The sequence below is a fragment of the Gnatocerus cornutus genome, chromosome 2 (genome assembly GCF_029298725.1).
Source record: "Gnatocerus cornutus isolate USDA-ARS CGAHR chromosome 2, icGnaCorn1.1, whole genome shotgun sequence".
Lineage (NCBI taxonomy): Eukaryota > Metazoa > Arthropoda > Insecta > Coleoptera > Tenebrionidae > Gnatocerus > Gnatocerus cornutus.
Genome location: NC_142234.1, coordinates 8,765,475 through 8,778,773, shown reverse-complemented (window position 1 = coordinate 8,778,773; position 13,299 = coordinate 8,765,475). Strand labels below are relative to the sequence as shown.

The window sequence follows — 13,299 nt, the reverse complement described above, 5'->3', positions numbered from 1 at the left end:
ATTCTTTCATCTAATTGGTTTTTTCCCTGATGGAATACACAAGTGAAAGTAAATTCATAATGTGACGATAACCCAAAGTTCTTTAATTGATTAGTGCAGTACTACCGATTAACTTTCACTAGTCGGAACAGAGAGAAGTGTACAAAATATTCGACGTTTTATTAAAAAAAAACAACAACAATACCTAAAAAATACGTTAAATAAAAATAAAATAAGTCAGTCGAGAGTGAACATGCAACTAAAACTAGATATATACAAAGGTACGGCTTTAGGTACTGTTAGGAAGAAGGAAACGCCCAGGATTTGTCCTGGTTTTGACTATTTTGGGCTTGTGGCACCTGATTACTGGGAACTGTGACAAAAGACGCCACATTATTCTCACTTGTTTTACCATCACTTCTGTCCCATTCTTTGTGATGATGATGGTCGTGATGATCGGGCGTTGGGAACCATTCCTGGATAATGACAGGACGCCATATTAGTTTCCAGCCGGGAACCCAGATCTGTTTCCATGCTGGGACCCAAATCTTTTTCCAAGCTTCTTTCCACTCTAATTTTTTATCTTCGACCCAGATTTGCTTCTTTTCTGTTCGCCAGATTTGTTTCCACGCTTCTTTCCACTCGAGCTTTTTGTCGGAAACCCAGATTTGTTTCTTTTCAGGTCGCCAGATTTGCTTCCAGGCCTCTTTCCAGACTAGTTTTTTGTCTTCGACCCAGATTTGTTTCTTCTCGGTTCTCCAAATTTGTTTCCAGGCTTCCTTCCATTCTATTTTTTTGTCTGGGACCCAGATTTGCTTTTTGGCGGGTTTCCAATACTTCTTCCAGACGGGTTGCCAGATCAGTTTTTTCTTCCAGATGTCATGGGCGGTGTACTCACTGCCTTCGTGGTCTTTTCCTAGGTAATGGTGGCCATGGATGCCTTCTTTAACCCAGACAGGTTTCCAGAGTTTTTTCCATGCGGGGACTTGGATTTCTTTCCATGCTGGGACTTGTATTTCTTTCCAGACCGGTTTCCAAACTTTCTTCCAATCGGGGACCTGGATTTCCTTCCAAGCCGGCACTTTTATGGGTTTCCAAACGGGCTTCCAGATTTTTTTCCAATCGGGGACTTGGATCTCCTTCCAGGCTGGGACTTTTATTTCTTTCCACACTGGCTTCCAGATTTTTTTCCAATCAGGGACTTGAATTTCTTTCCATGCTGGTTTTTTAGTGGGGACCCAAATGGGTTTCCAGACTTTCTTCCAAGATGGATTCCAAATCTGTTTTTTACCGGGTTTCCAAATTTTTTTCCATCCTTTCTTCCAAATGACTTTTTTCTTCCAAAAGCCTGGATCGTGATGGTCGTGGTGGTCGTGGTGATCGTGATGATCATGATGATCTTCATGGTGGACGTCGTGGTGCTCTTCATGATGAGCATCGTGGTGAATGTCGTGATGCTCATCATGATGGCCACCGTGGTCATCAAATCCATTTTCATAGACGTGTTCTACATGGTGCTGGGGCTGGAATTGACCGTAATCAACCCGTTTTTGTAGCCTACAACATAGAAATTAGAGTAAAAAAGTGCTCTGGGTAATCTTACCCTTGACTCTCGACTGCTTCTTGATCTTCTGGCTTTTTGTTGGACTCGACCGGTTTGCTGGCCGTCCAGGAAACGTGCAGAATTACCCAAAGGGCAATCTGAAACGAAAATATGATGAGAATACCGTCAGTAGATAACTTTCACGCAAAAATCAGAACGCTCTAATCTCTGAATCAACAAATTTCGAAAATTTCTACAAACTCAAAAAATCAATTGTTTAGGTGTTATGACCTAGAACGCACACAACAGCACACACAGTTTCACTAACCACTAGATTCCGGTGGACCCTCATGGTGTGGGAGCCACGGAGCGACTCGTTCTTCGCTGAAGAAAAACTTTTAACTCATTACCGATGTTAAACTCGAGTTTGTTTTATAGATTCTGTCGCAGGTGGGGTATCACTTTCCCCTTTGATGTTAGGCAAGGCCAAGGCACAAGGTTGGAAAGAAAGTGAATCTGTTTCGACACTACAGAATCCATCTTCAAGACTTTTAACTTTGAAGGGCACTAAGCCAACGAGGAAAGCAAAACAGAGATACTTTCACCCAGGATAAGACGTCGGTCACTGCACTTTTATCCATCGAAATCTTAATCTGACAGTTATCTGAAGCAATCTCATAGTCATAGCTACTGTGGGAAATTTTTAAGTTATTGGAATTTCGTCTTCGCGTAAAAGCATACGGAAGAGAAAGCCTTGAAGGGTTTCAATGTAAAATGAAAAGCTACACATCGGATATTCTTTAGTTAGTGAAACTAAAGTTGCCGGTTTTCCGCAGGAAATTCAGAGCTTCTACATATCAAAAACACAGAAAAGAAATTGGAACACATTGTTTTTTACTTCATGGATTACGTGGGAGTGTGTTATTATGCCACAAGTTACTGATAAAGAAGAAAGTACTTGGTAAGTTTAATCGTGGTCATTAAATAATTTATATTGCAATGGTAAAATTACCTTTAACAGTTGATGTGAGTGAACTCAGTTTAATAAACGTTAGTAAAAGAGTAATAGTCAACTCGACAACAATGTTTAAAGAAATGCTAACATCTTATTTTTAGTTAGGTATTCTTTCCGCATATGGGTCAAACAGTTGATAAAAAAATTTTAGTTTCTTAATATTTTTAGTAAAATTTAGATTTTGAAATAAAAATTTAGAACAGTAAACTCTCTACATTAGTCTAAATTAATTTGATTTCTATCAATATTAAAAATAATGTACCTGCTGGAGAAAATTAGCGGTTCCGATTTTTCTTTTCCTACCATAATTGATTTATGTGTGAAATTTTTGTTTTTGATGACTCGGTTATATTTGGGGGCTTTTAGATTTATTTTACCTTTCAAATTGAGATATACTTACAAGTGGCTAGTACTTCTAGTTTAAAATGCACATTTTTGAAAACTTTAAAAATTGTGAGATAAAACTTTTGTTTAATTTTAACGAAACATTTGTTTTTTTGAGAACATAATACTATAATAATTCATTGTAAATAATTTTGGTTGAAATGCTTTAGTTTGTAATATATCGAGCGTTATAATTTCGCATTTTTTATGCATAGACTAAAAAATAATTCTAGAATTTTTTTAAGACTTTTGTAGAAATTGTATTTCTGGGATATGGTGGTCAATGAAATAAATTTTTAAGGGAAAAATACATTATGGACAATTCGTACTTTAAAATTAATATATTTTAAGTTTTCTAAACGTGTCACTTCACTTGGAATTACTCAAATCTTTCTTCTAATTTTGTTGGTTTATGTATGTACGTTCTCGTCTTATTACCTCAATAAAAATGAATACATACGTCTAAAAGATAAAAGCTTAAAATTGTAGAAAACAGATCATAAATAACTCCAACGAAATTAGAAATCAAGCACCAAACATTCAATTTCAGAAAATGGTTGCTGGAATATTACTAATCTACTCATTTCTAAAATTCGTAAACATCATATCCACCAACCAATCTCGAGTTCTCATTTCGGAACATAATAATTACAGGTGAAAACTGAGAACTGTCTCAGGTGTTAAATCAACGGAACACTCAGTTAACTTTAATTGCTCTTTGAGACAATCGGCGTGAAGTGTGCTCCATATTAATATATCTTGATAATCTTGATATTTCGCAATCGTATTAGTCACCGATCATAAAACAGAAAATATGCTCCATACCACAATAACCTCCGACTACTTTTTTTAATATCTAATTTCTCCCATAAAATGCGAGAAAACACGTAAGATAAACCGCAATCAGACAAATAAAACAAAACCGAAATTAGCAACGCGAAATTTCCATACCTCGATTGCGACACCGAAGAAAGTGCTTCGATAATTACAAATTACAACAATTTATCAAAAATCACATCCAACGTGGGGATCGGCTTTCTTGCGACACGAAGAGATGTCTACGCTTTTAGTGAAATGGTTTGCTTTTCATTATCGCCAAAGAAAATTACGTAATTTAAGCAGTTTCCCGTATAAAATCACTATAAATAGAACACTTTCTTCTGAAATTTGATCAATCACGAGTTTTCTGATGGGTTCAGAAAGTGAATTGTTGACGTGCAAACGTCCTCACTTTCGTCACATGCAAATTGCTGCCCAAATAAGCGAAACAAAAAAATGACGCCACTATTGTGTAATTCTTGTGTCATTTTTCATAATGTTCGTTGCCGGAAAAGACGTGGAAAGCGTGCTTTCCATTTCATTTGACGAAAGTAGCGTTGTAAGAAGAGGGAAAGTGACGACTGAGAAAAAAGACATTCCCGTATTTGCTTCAAGTTCCGACGCCATAACAGGATCAAGTGGCTCAATCTAATGTATTTTCTCTCTATTGAACAGATGTGGTCCAGTTTATAACCCAGAAACTTTCTTCGTGCTTTGGAAAATTACCAAGTTATTGCCATAATTTTAATGGAAAGCTCGTGCATCTGGCGAACTGGAACAAGCATCCGAATGGCGCAATTGGGGATTTTTCTGCAGAGGTCTTGGCATAATGCAGCCCCCACACTATTGTCCGGGCTTTCTAGAGTTAAAAGCCTTGGACTTTCCGCGCACTTTCTTGTGCGGTGACTTATTTTAATCACTTTTTATTATGCAATATAAACATTGGCTTTCTTCATTAATTTAGTCTGAGGTAATGTAATCGCTGCAAGTGGAGCGTGGAATTCCTTGCAATTTTCACGGAAAATGGTTTTTGTGGATACATTGGAGGTCATTGGCCAAGTTCAGGTACAAGTTGTTAAATGCTCAAAAAATTCGATAGCGATTTAAATACTTTCACTTGGACATGGGAAATGTGTGTCCAGTGTGTTTATGAGGAATGAAAACAGTTTTGTGGGAGGATACGCGACGTTGACTCGTTTATGCTAATTTCATTAATACCAATTATAGAACAGACTTAGCATTGTTTTTAAAGTGGAAAAGCTAATTTTAGAAAGAGAAAAAATTTCAAAAACGTCGGAGACGTGGTATACACTTGAACTCGAGTTGAAAAGAAATTATTGTTACACTTTCTAATATTGCGCCATAAGTCTGAAATTCATATACTTGTTTGAAACCTAGATACATAATTATTAAAAATTAACTTTAAGATCAATCTTCAGTTTCAAATTCCCGTTTTCTGGGTAATGATAGTAAAAATAAATACATGCATGTTATGATTTTAAACGAAATTAGGAAAAAGTATCGCATATTGCGATATTTTTTTGGAGGTTTGAAAGTGGAAGAAGATTGATTAAAAGGAAAATCATGTCTGTTTTTTTCTCGTATTTCAATTCCTATCTCTTTCTATGACATATGTTTCCATGCTTCGTTCCTATTATATTTTTTTATCTTTGCTCCAGATTTGATTCTTTTTTGTTTGCCAGATTTGTATTTAGACTTCCTTCTGCCAATTAGTTTGAAATCTTAGTTTTGTTTTCTTTTCTGAGGTCCAGACAATTTTTCAATTTTTTGTTTTTTGACTTTTGAGATTTGTTTACAGGCTTTCGTTCATTCTTACTATTATTGTTGTGACCCTACTTTTGTGTTTTTAGAACATTTTTTTAATATGTTATGCGTCATTGACTAGACGTGACTGTCTTCTTTAAGTCTTTAAGTCTAGAAGGGTTTTTCAGCTGGGGGATTTAACACCTTAACACATTTACACCTTCTTCCCATCATTTTGGCACTTACATGAGTCTACAGAGTAGCTTCCAGATGTTTTTTTATTGATATGGATTGACTGTGATTATGTTTTGTATTTGTGAAGTGAAAGCATCACCATCGTCGTTCAAAAATATTCCTATTTTTTTTTCTGGAATATCAAACCAAAGCTCAAATAAGTAAACAGATTAAACACCTTTCTCGAATATTTTAAGAAGCAAATTTTTCCGCTGAATTTAATGAAAAGGTATAAATTATTATTACTATTTTTGTATTTATATTTAAATTTGGTGGGATTACATATTTTAGGGGTTTATTTAATAAATGGTGTAAATTTAATAAATGAAATATTAAGTACATACTGTTTTATTTGTAAAAAAGGATTTTCTTTGTTTACGTTCATAGAAATTTTTGAATTTTACTTTGAAAATGTTTACAGTCTAGTCCACGATGGGTATATTTAACACTTTTTTTAAAAACTACAAATGATGAAAATTTGAAATTTTGGGGACTAAAGTAAGTAAATAAAAATAAGACAATTGGATACGAAGTGGCAGTCAACTTGCTTATTTTAATTGAAACTCTTCAACTTAAGTTTGCCCCACAAAAACCCCTTAGCAGTAAAAATGCGAGAAAAACGATGGCAAAAATCACATCTTTCTTATTTGTCGTCATTTCGAAGAAATGAAACACCGATATTCCTGGAATTTTACCATTTATTTATTGACCACCCATTATTTCAAGAGCCTCAAATTCAGTGTAAAATAAGAACTAACAATAACTTAGGTTTGCTCCACAGATAAGCTAAATGTCGAGGAAAATAGGTTTTCAGGAGGTATTTTTGTCATTTTTGAGGAGTTTTTTTCAGGCGTTTAATTTCTTATTACAGTTATAACTCGAGATCGATTATCTAGCCAAATATCATACCGAAACATAGGTCAAGTTGTTTACAAGAGGAGGTCAAAAAAATAAAAATTCAATTTGTTCCATCGTTTGAGTCGAAAAATGTTTGAATTCGAGATAAGTGAAACCTAATTTTTAGCAACAAAAAAAGTCTGTGTCACGTTTACCAAAATCATTTCCCTAATCGGCGGGTTCGAGAATTTGTTGTACGCCATCACCAACTTCAGGAAACAGGAAGAAACAGAAAAATTCCTGAATGTATGTATATTATTTATTTAAGATTAAAAACAAATGCAGATATAATTAGTTGTTTGTTTACAATTTTGTCTAGCGTTAAGTCATTTGAATTTTTCACTTTACCAATTAACTATCCACTGTCTCAAAGAATCGTGCCTGCAATTGCAATTACTATTTAAATGATTTCTATTAGAACCATTAAGTGCACGATTCACCCACGGTTTCTCTCTCCAGCGGATATCGATTTCATTATTTGAAAGCACTTCAAAAATGCAATAAATCAAAATACACCTGCATTTTATTTTACCCAAGGGATTCTTTTCAAGATAACGTTCTTTCACTAATAAGTTATCTCGTTTTCTAAAGAACAGCCTCATCATCGCCAATTTATGATTCCATCACGTAAAAATTCGATTCGCCGAACCTCTAATTTCTTTGGACGTTTAACGAATTTTGATGTGTTCGAAAGTTACCGAAAATTTGCGGATAATCAATAAGTGAAAGTAATTGACTTGGATATTGACGTAATTATATTTTATTAACAGATTGCTCCAGTCAAGTTCAATGCTTCTTATGGAATATTTTCACGGTTGAGGAAGCTCTTTTACTTTCAAGGACTAGGTCAATGCAGCAAAAACACTTTCTTTAATAAACCGCAGACACGAGATTATAGAGTGTGAAGAATTTACTAGATCATGGATTTGCAGATGCATTGTTATGTAAATTCTGTAACGCGTATTTACTAGATTATTATGCCAAGAAATATATTGCTTTCTCGATAGATACTAGAACCCATCATTTTTTTGTTCAACTCAACGATAGAAGAAATTCGTTTTTCTTTGAGAGCGCTCTTCTCTTCGTTTTTATTATTGTTTCACTCACGGAGAAGTACGAATTTCTCTTAATTTAATTATATACTTTTCTCGCCACGCTAGTGTTGATATTGTTCCGGCTTAAACTTAATTATGGTTTACTGAAATCAGTCTGAATGATGAAAGGTGGGCCCAACGCCTTAAAGCAGAGAAAATGATTAATCTATTTAGACAATCGTTGGTGATTATCGATCTGCAAAATGTAAATTAATATCAAGATATCAAAAAGTTGACGTATGTTTGATTAGATGTGAAGGATTAATAATTTGATCGGTCTTCTAACGACTTTATTATGTATTGGCCAAAGACAAATTTTTCCATATAGAATTTTATATTAGTTGAGTACATTTCCGTTTTTAGGGCGTTGCCTAATTTTTTCATCTTAATTAATTACGTTATAATAAATATTTTAATTTTTAGCACCAATTAGATGCTCTATTAATAAAATTATACAGTAAAATTATGTGGTAAAACGTCTGCAGATAAAAAAATTGTTAATTCAATAAAGATTTTATATTTCAAGTTTTACTACTCAATTTTTCTGTCTCTTTAATTAATAAAATTATATACGTAGATATTACGTTTATGATTAAATAATTGAACAGAATAAATGTTTAGTTGAGAAATTCTAATAAAGGGAATTTCCTTCATGTTTTTTCAACTGTAGGTATCAGAAACAGAAGAAATCGATGTAAATCTCCAATGACTAGAAAGTTTATTAATAAGTATATGCTAAAAATGTTCTGTCAGTTTTAAAAAGTAGTTTGATAAATAGTATCAAGATAATTGATTCAGTATTCTAGTAAAAATAAAAAAAAAAGATGAAAAAATAACGAATCTGATTGTCAGTATGTTCGCCATATACTACACATTACAGTTCAATGTTATGTTGGTTGTATGATGTGAGTTCATATACAGTAGAATCTCGCTAATCCGAGCCCTGCGGGACCAAGGGGTATAGCGGAACAGCCAAAAGGTCGGATTAACCGGAGATTACAATAAAGCACGTGTTTTTCATAGATAAAAGTATATTATTATACAGTTATAATTTATAATACATTAACATAAAAAAAAATTTCTTTTACAAAAGTATGTATGTACGTACCATCAGGTAACATAAAAAAGTAAAACACAGTTGGCAACTAAATAGAATTTTCAAAATTAAAAATGTTGGCTGAACTCTTGTCAAACATTATTTATTAGGTATGTATGGTCAATTATGTACAACTGTGAGTTTTGGGTTTAGTTTTGTAAGTTACTATCTATGAAAATTTTAATCTGAGACTGGAAATAATCTTATTCAAAAGTTATAAACTGGAAGCTTTATTATTATTATGTTTTTCTACAACCTTTTTTTAGTCATTTGCCGCATTACTTTCAAAAAATACTAATGATTCTGCAATCTGTTTTGTTTATGTTTATGATTTTAAATTGCAATAGGTACTGGGTAAAGTCTTGCTAATTCGTATTAAACCTTCCGTCTCTTAAAATATAAATTAAAGGAATTCTACTGCATAAATGTGTATAAATTATAGTTACGTATAGGCAACACATTAAACACATGCAGCAATTTATTGTATACCCAATTTCAACAATTTCATAATTTCTAAAACGGTAATCTCTCCGGTAAAAAGATAAACAAATTTGAAGAATATTTGAATGACACATAAACTGTTTTTATAACGTCATTTCAAATTTACAGTCGTGGGCACAAAATATCGAACGCATTTTCAATATTTAATATACGCAAAATAGATAGTTAATAGTTGAATTTTGTAGACATTTTACAAGTTTTAAGTAACTGTCAAATCAAGATACGCAACCTTGCCATTTATTTTTTATTATTTTAGTCAATTCTAGCAATCTCCTTATTTACACATTATACATAATCACGTACTATAATTACTTATAATTAGATCTGACTATTATTTTTTGTCTAGATCAAGATATTTAAAATTTAAATTATAAAATTTAGTTCAGTGGGAAGAAACAAAACACGCACTACTTACTGCAAATTACAATTTCCATAATTCCATAATTCTAACATATTCTAGCTAATAGAGTTACAAAACATTAAACTTTATTGTTTTGTTAGTTATAAATTTGTAGCTACAAAACATAAAATTTTATTTTGTTATTTAATTTTACAAATTCTCTGAGCATAAATTTAAACAATTATGATGCGGTCAAAAAGGTGAAAAAACTTTTTTGACCGCATCACTTATGTAGGAAATAAAACATGCACTTAGCAATATTCTCGGAGACAACTGTTTTCTCTTGTTGGTCTAAACTGCAGTTAATTAATAATTTCGAAAATTCCTCAATCATTCTTTACGACTCCTTGAAATTGATGTCACTTTCATTGTTACATCTTTTACCAAATTCGAAACAATGTCGACGTGCGTGCTTACAAAAATGTTGATCAGTGTTGTGACAGTTTGATTAATTAATTCAAGTTAAGCCCTCCTAGCGTTTTACATTTACAATTGTTTTTTTCTTACGCCTTCAGCTTCAATCGTTGAATGACATTATGTTAAAATATGTACAATAAAAAGTGACAGTTGGCTTTTTATATGCTACGGCATAGGTTGTTACTTTTCACTTTTTAACATGACATGTGTACTTTTTACATAATGTGAACCATTTAGAAAAAAAAACATGTAAAACCTGGCATAATTTATTAAAAGAAAGTGTTTCTGTTTACAACCGAATCGCTGGATATAAACATTTGTTTACAGCTTACGTGAGATGCACAGATAGTGCATTCATTGAAGAATTCCTAATAATCACCATCATCAAAGTAGGTTAATTTAAACTGGATTGTGTAAAAAAATGTTCAAGTTTACTTATGTGAGAACAAAAGGTTTATTGTGCACTACAGTTCGCAGATTTATGTTCCTCTACCTCTATTAAGTTTTGGAGAGCTTCTCATGATTGTTTCCTGTAGCTCTTCCTGAGACACGAGTAATTCTTCAATCATATGATAATTACAACGGAAATGATAATTTCACGTATCTCGCCATCTTATTATCCTGTCGTGTGTAATCCTCCGCAACTTTCTACATTATCTGCCGATGATGCATACAAATGGTAAAATGTAATCTATGCTGACCATTAACGATTCTAAAGAAATTTCTAATGTGATGTAACTGCGCATTCTTTGGTAATATCGTAAAATTGGTATTACATGCAAGAAACAACACTTGATCGGCCTTCGCGCTTAGAAAGCTAAGATTTGAAGAACATACCTTGATCTTGGTCAGTGAAAGTGGCTGTATAAAGCGGCAATGCTGGAGCCACCATGAAATTGAAAACAGATAGATGAGGCGGATTACGCAACCGGGGAAAGTGGAAAGATTAAAAATGCGAGTTATAAAAATTCGACTTTATTGTACAAGACTTAAAACTAGACAAATAACAATAGAAAAGCTTAAAATAACAAAGAATCAACTTACTGGCGAACCTGATATATACAGTACTTTGTACTAAGGGGGTAGCAGAATTATGTACAGAAAACAATTGACTATGTTAGGTTATCAGTCCCAGCCGTGGTCGTGGTGATGGTGCACGGCAACCCAAACTTTTTCCCAAATGGGTTTGGAGATCTTTTTCCACGCTGGAACTTCGTAGCTCTTCCATACCGGAATGGAGACCTTTTTCCAGACGTCTTTCCAGATCTGCTTTTTCTCTGTTACCCAGATTTGTTTCTTCTCCGTGCGCCAGATTTGGACCTTCTCGTGCTTCCAAATCAGCTCTTTCTTCGGGACCCAGATCTGTTTCTTTTCAGTTCTCCAGATTTGTTCTTTTTTCGGGATCCAGATCTGTTTCTTCTCGGTTCTCCAGATCTGCTTCTTTTCGGTTCTCCAAATTTGTTTCTTTTCAGTTCTCCAGATTTGCTTCTTTTCGGTTCTCCAAATTTGCTTCTTTTCTGTACGCCAGATTTGCTTCTTTTCTGTTCTCCAAATCTGTTTCCATTCTGATTTCCATTCGAGTTTTTTCTGTGGAACCCAGATTTGTTTCTTTTCTGTCCTCCAGATCTTCTTCCATACAGGTTTCCAGATGAGTTTCTTCTTCCACAAATCGTGTGCGGTGTATTCGTTACCGTGATGATCTTTTCCCAAATAGTGCTCTCCAGGGATTCCTTCCTTTACCCATTCAGGCACATAGGATTTTTTCCAGTCGGGTACTTGGATTTCTTTCCAAGCAGGGACTTGGATTTCTTTCCAGACAGGCACCCAGATTTGTTTTTTGTCTGGGACTTGGATTTCTTTCCAGTCAGGGACTTGGATTTCTTTCCAGTCTGGGACTTGGATCTCTTTCCAATCTGGAACTTGGATTTCTTTCCAGTCCGGTACTTGAATTTCCTTCCAGTCTGGAACTTGGATTTCTTTCCAGGCTGGAACTTGAACTTCTTTCCAATCAGGGACTTGGATTTCTTTCCAAGCTGGAACTTGGGTTTCCTTCCAAATAGGTTTTGTTACGGTTTTCCAGTCTGGAACTTGATACTCTTTCCAGATGGGAACTTGGATTTCTTTCCACGCCGGAACTTGTGATTTTTTCCATTCCGTTTTCCAGATCAGCTTCTTCTCGGTTTTCCAAATTTTAACCCATTCCGTTTTCCAGATTAGTTTTTTGCTCCAATAGCCTTCGGGTTCGTGATGGGATCTTTTGACACGCGAGAGACCAGCAGGGACGCTTTGGATCGGGGCAACGAATAAGCACCCAAGGGTAACCTTGAAAGAACAACAATTACCAACGTGAAGATAGCAGTTACCTGATTAATTAAGTAATCCAATATGTTATCACGAAGATCACTATACACTAAATTAACACTAACCAAGAGTGCCCAGCACTTCATTTTGAGTTGTCCCCTTTTTTGGGGTGGTGCGGCGGTAAACGCTGTTGATTTACTGAAGTCGCTATCAAAGTCCTCACATTTTATACCACCCAATCTTTTGCATTACTTTCCCCCCAAATAGCTAAGAGCATGTGATGCTTTTGTGAGGGGGGCGTTTTCAGGTACCACTTTCTTCTTAAGGTGGGATCAAGTAATTACGTACACTTCCTACCGTTTAATTTTTTTTGCTTTTTTGTCTTTACTTCCGATTTGTTTTTAGTTTTGTCTGGAAATAAGTAGAGCACGATATCGATGCGTAAAATCAATCTTTAGCGGATTTTTGGCAAGGTTAAGTTTACGAGTTACGTCACACTTTCTTCCGGTTCTGTGCGGACAATTAGCAGATTAGACTCATTGTTAACACTGCTTCAGATAATCATCTTGCAGAGTTTTCACCATATTGTGTGCAGCAACGCGTCGGGATGCGTTTAGTGGAATTTTTCACTCCAGAGACTTTCTAATTCGCTAAAATCATAGTTTTAATTACATGTGAAATTCATTTTTGTCAATTCCGACCAAAAATCAAGTAGCTATTAAGCGCAATAATTAACTCTCATGCATTGTTAGTCAAAATTTCACTTGCACAATTAAAATTCGATTCAATATTGACACAAAGAATAGATCCAGCTACTGACATTTTTGCGTCTCATCCTCCGAAGAAAGTCTTTTA

The 13,299-nt window shown here is 34.3% G+C and overlaps 2 protein-coding genes across 2 annotated transcripts; both read right to left on the bottom strand.

Moving 5' to 3' along the window:
* Positions 1–142: 142 nt before the first annotated feature.
* Positions 143–1,924, bottom strand: LOC148178669 (uncharacterized). The gene is made up of 3 exons (XM_088029813.1): positions 1,851–1,924; positions 1,583–1,680; positions 143–1,536 (listed from the first exon to the last, which is right to left on the bottom strand). The coding sequence occupies exons 1-3, from the start codon at positions 1,872–1,874 to the stop codon at positions 279–281; spliced, it is 1,380 nt and encodes a 459-aa protein (XP_087885939.1). The 5' UTR covers positions 1,875–1,924; the 3' UTR covers positions 143–278.
* A 9,295-nt stretch (positions 1,925–11,219) lies between these two features.
* LOC148178668 (uncharacterized) lies at positions 11,220–12,647 on the bottom strand. The gene is made up of 2 exons (XM_088029950.1): positions 12,570–12,647; positions 11,220–12,465 (listed from the first exon to the last, which is right to left on the bottom strand). Exons 1-2 carry the CDS (start codon positions 12,588–12,590, stop codon positions 11,269–11,271), a joined length of 1,218 nt encoding a protein of 405 aa, XP_087886076.1. The 5' UTR covers positions 12,591–12,647; the 3' UTR covers positions 11,220–11,268.
* Between the last annotated feature and the right edge of the window lie 652 nt (positions 12,648–13,299).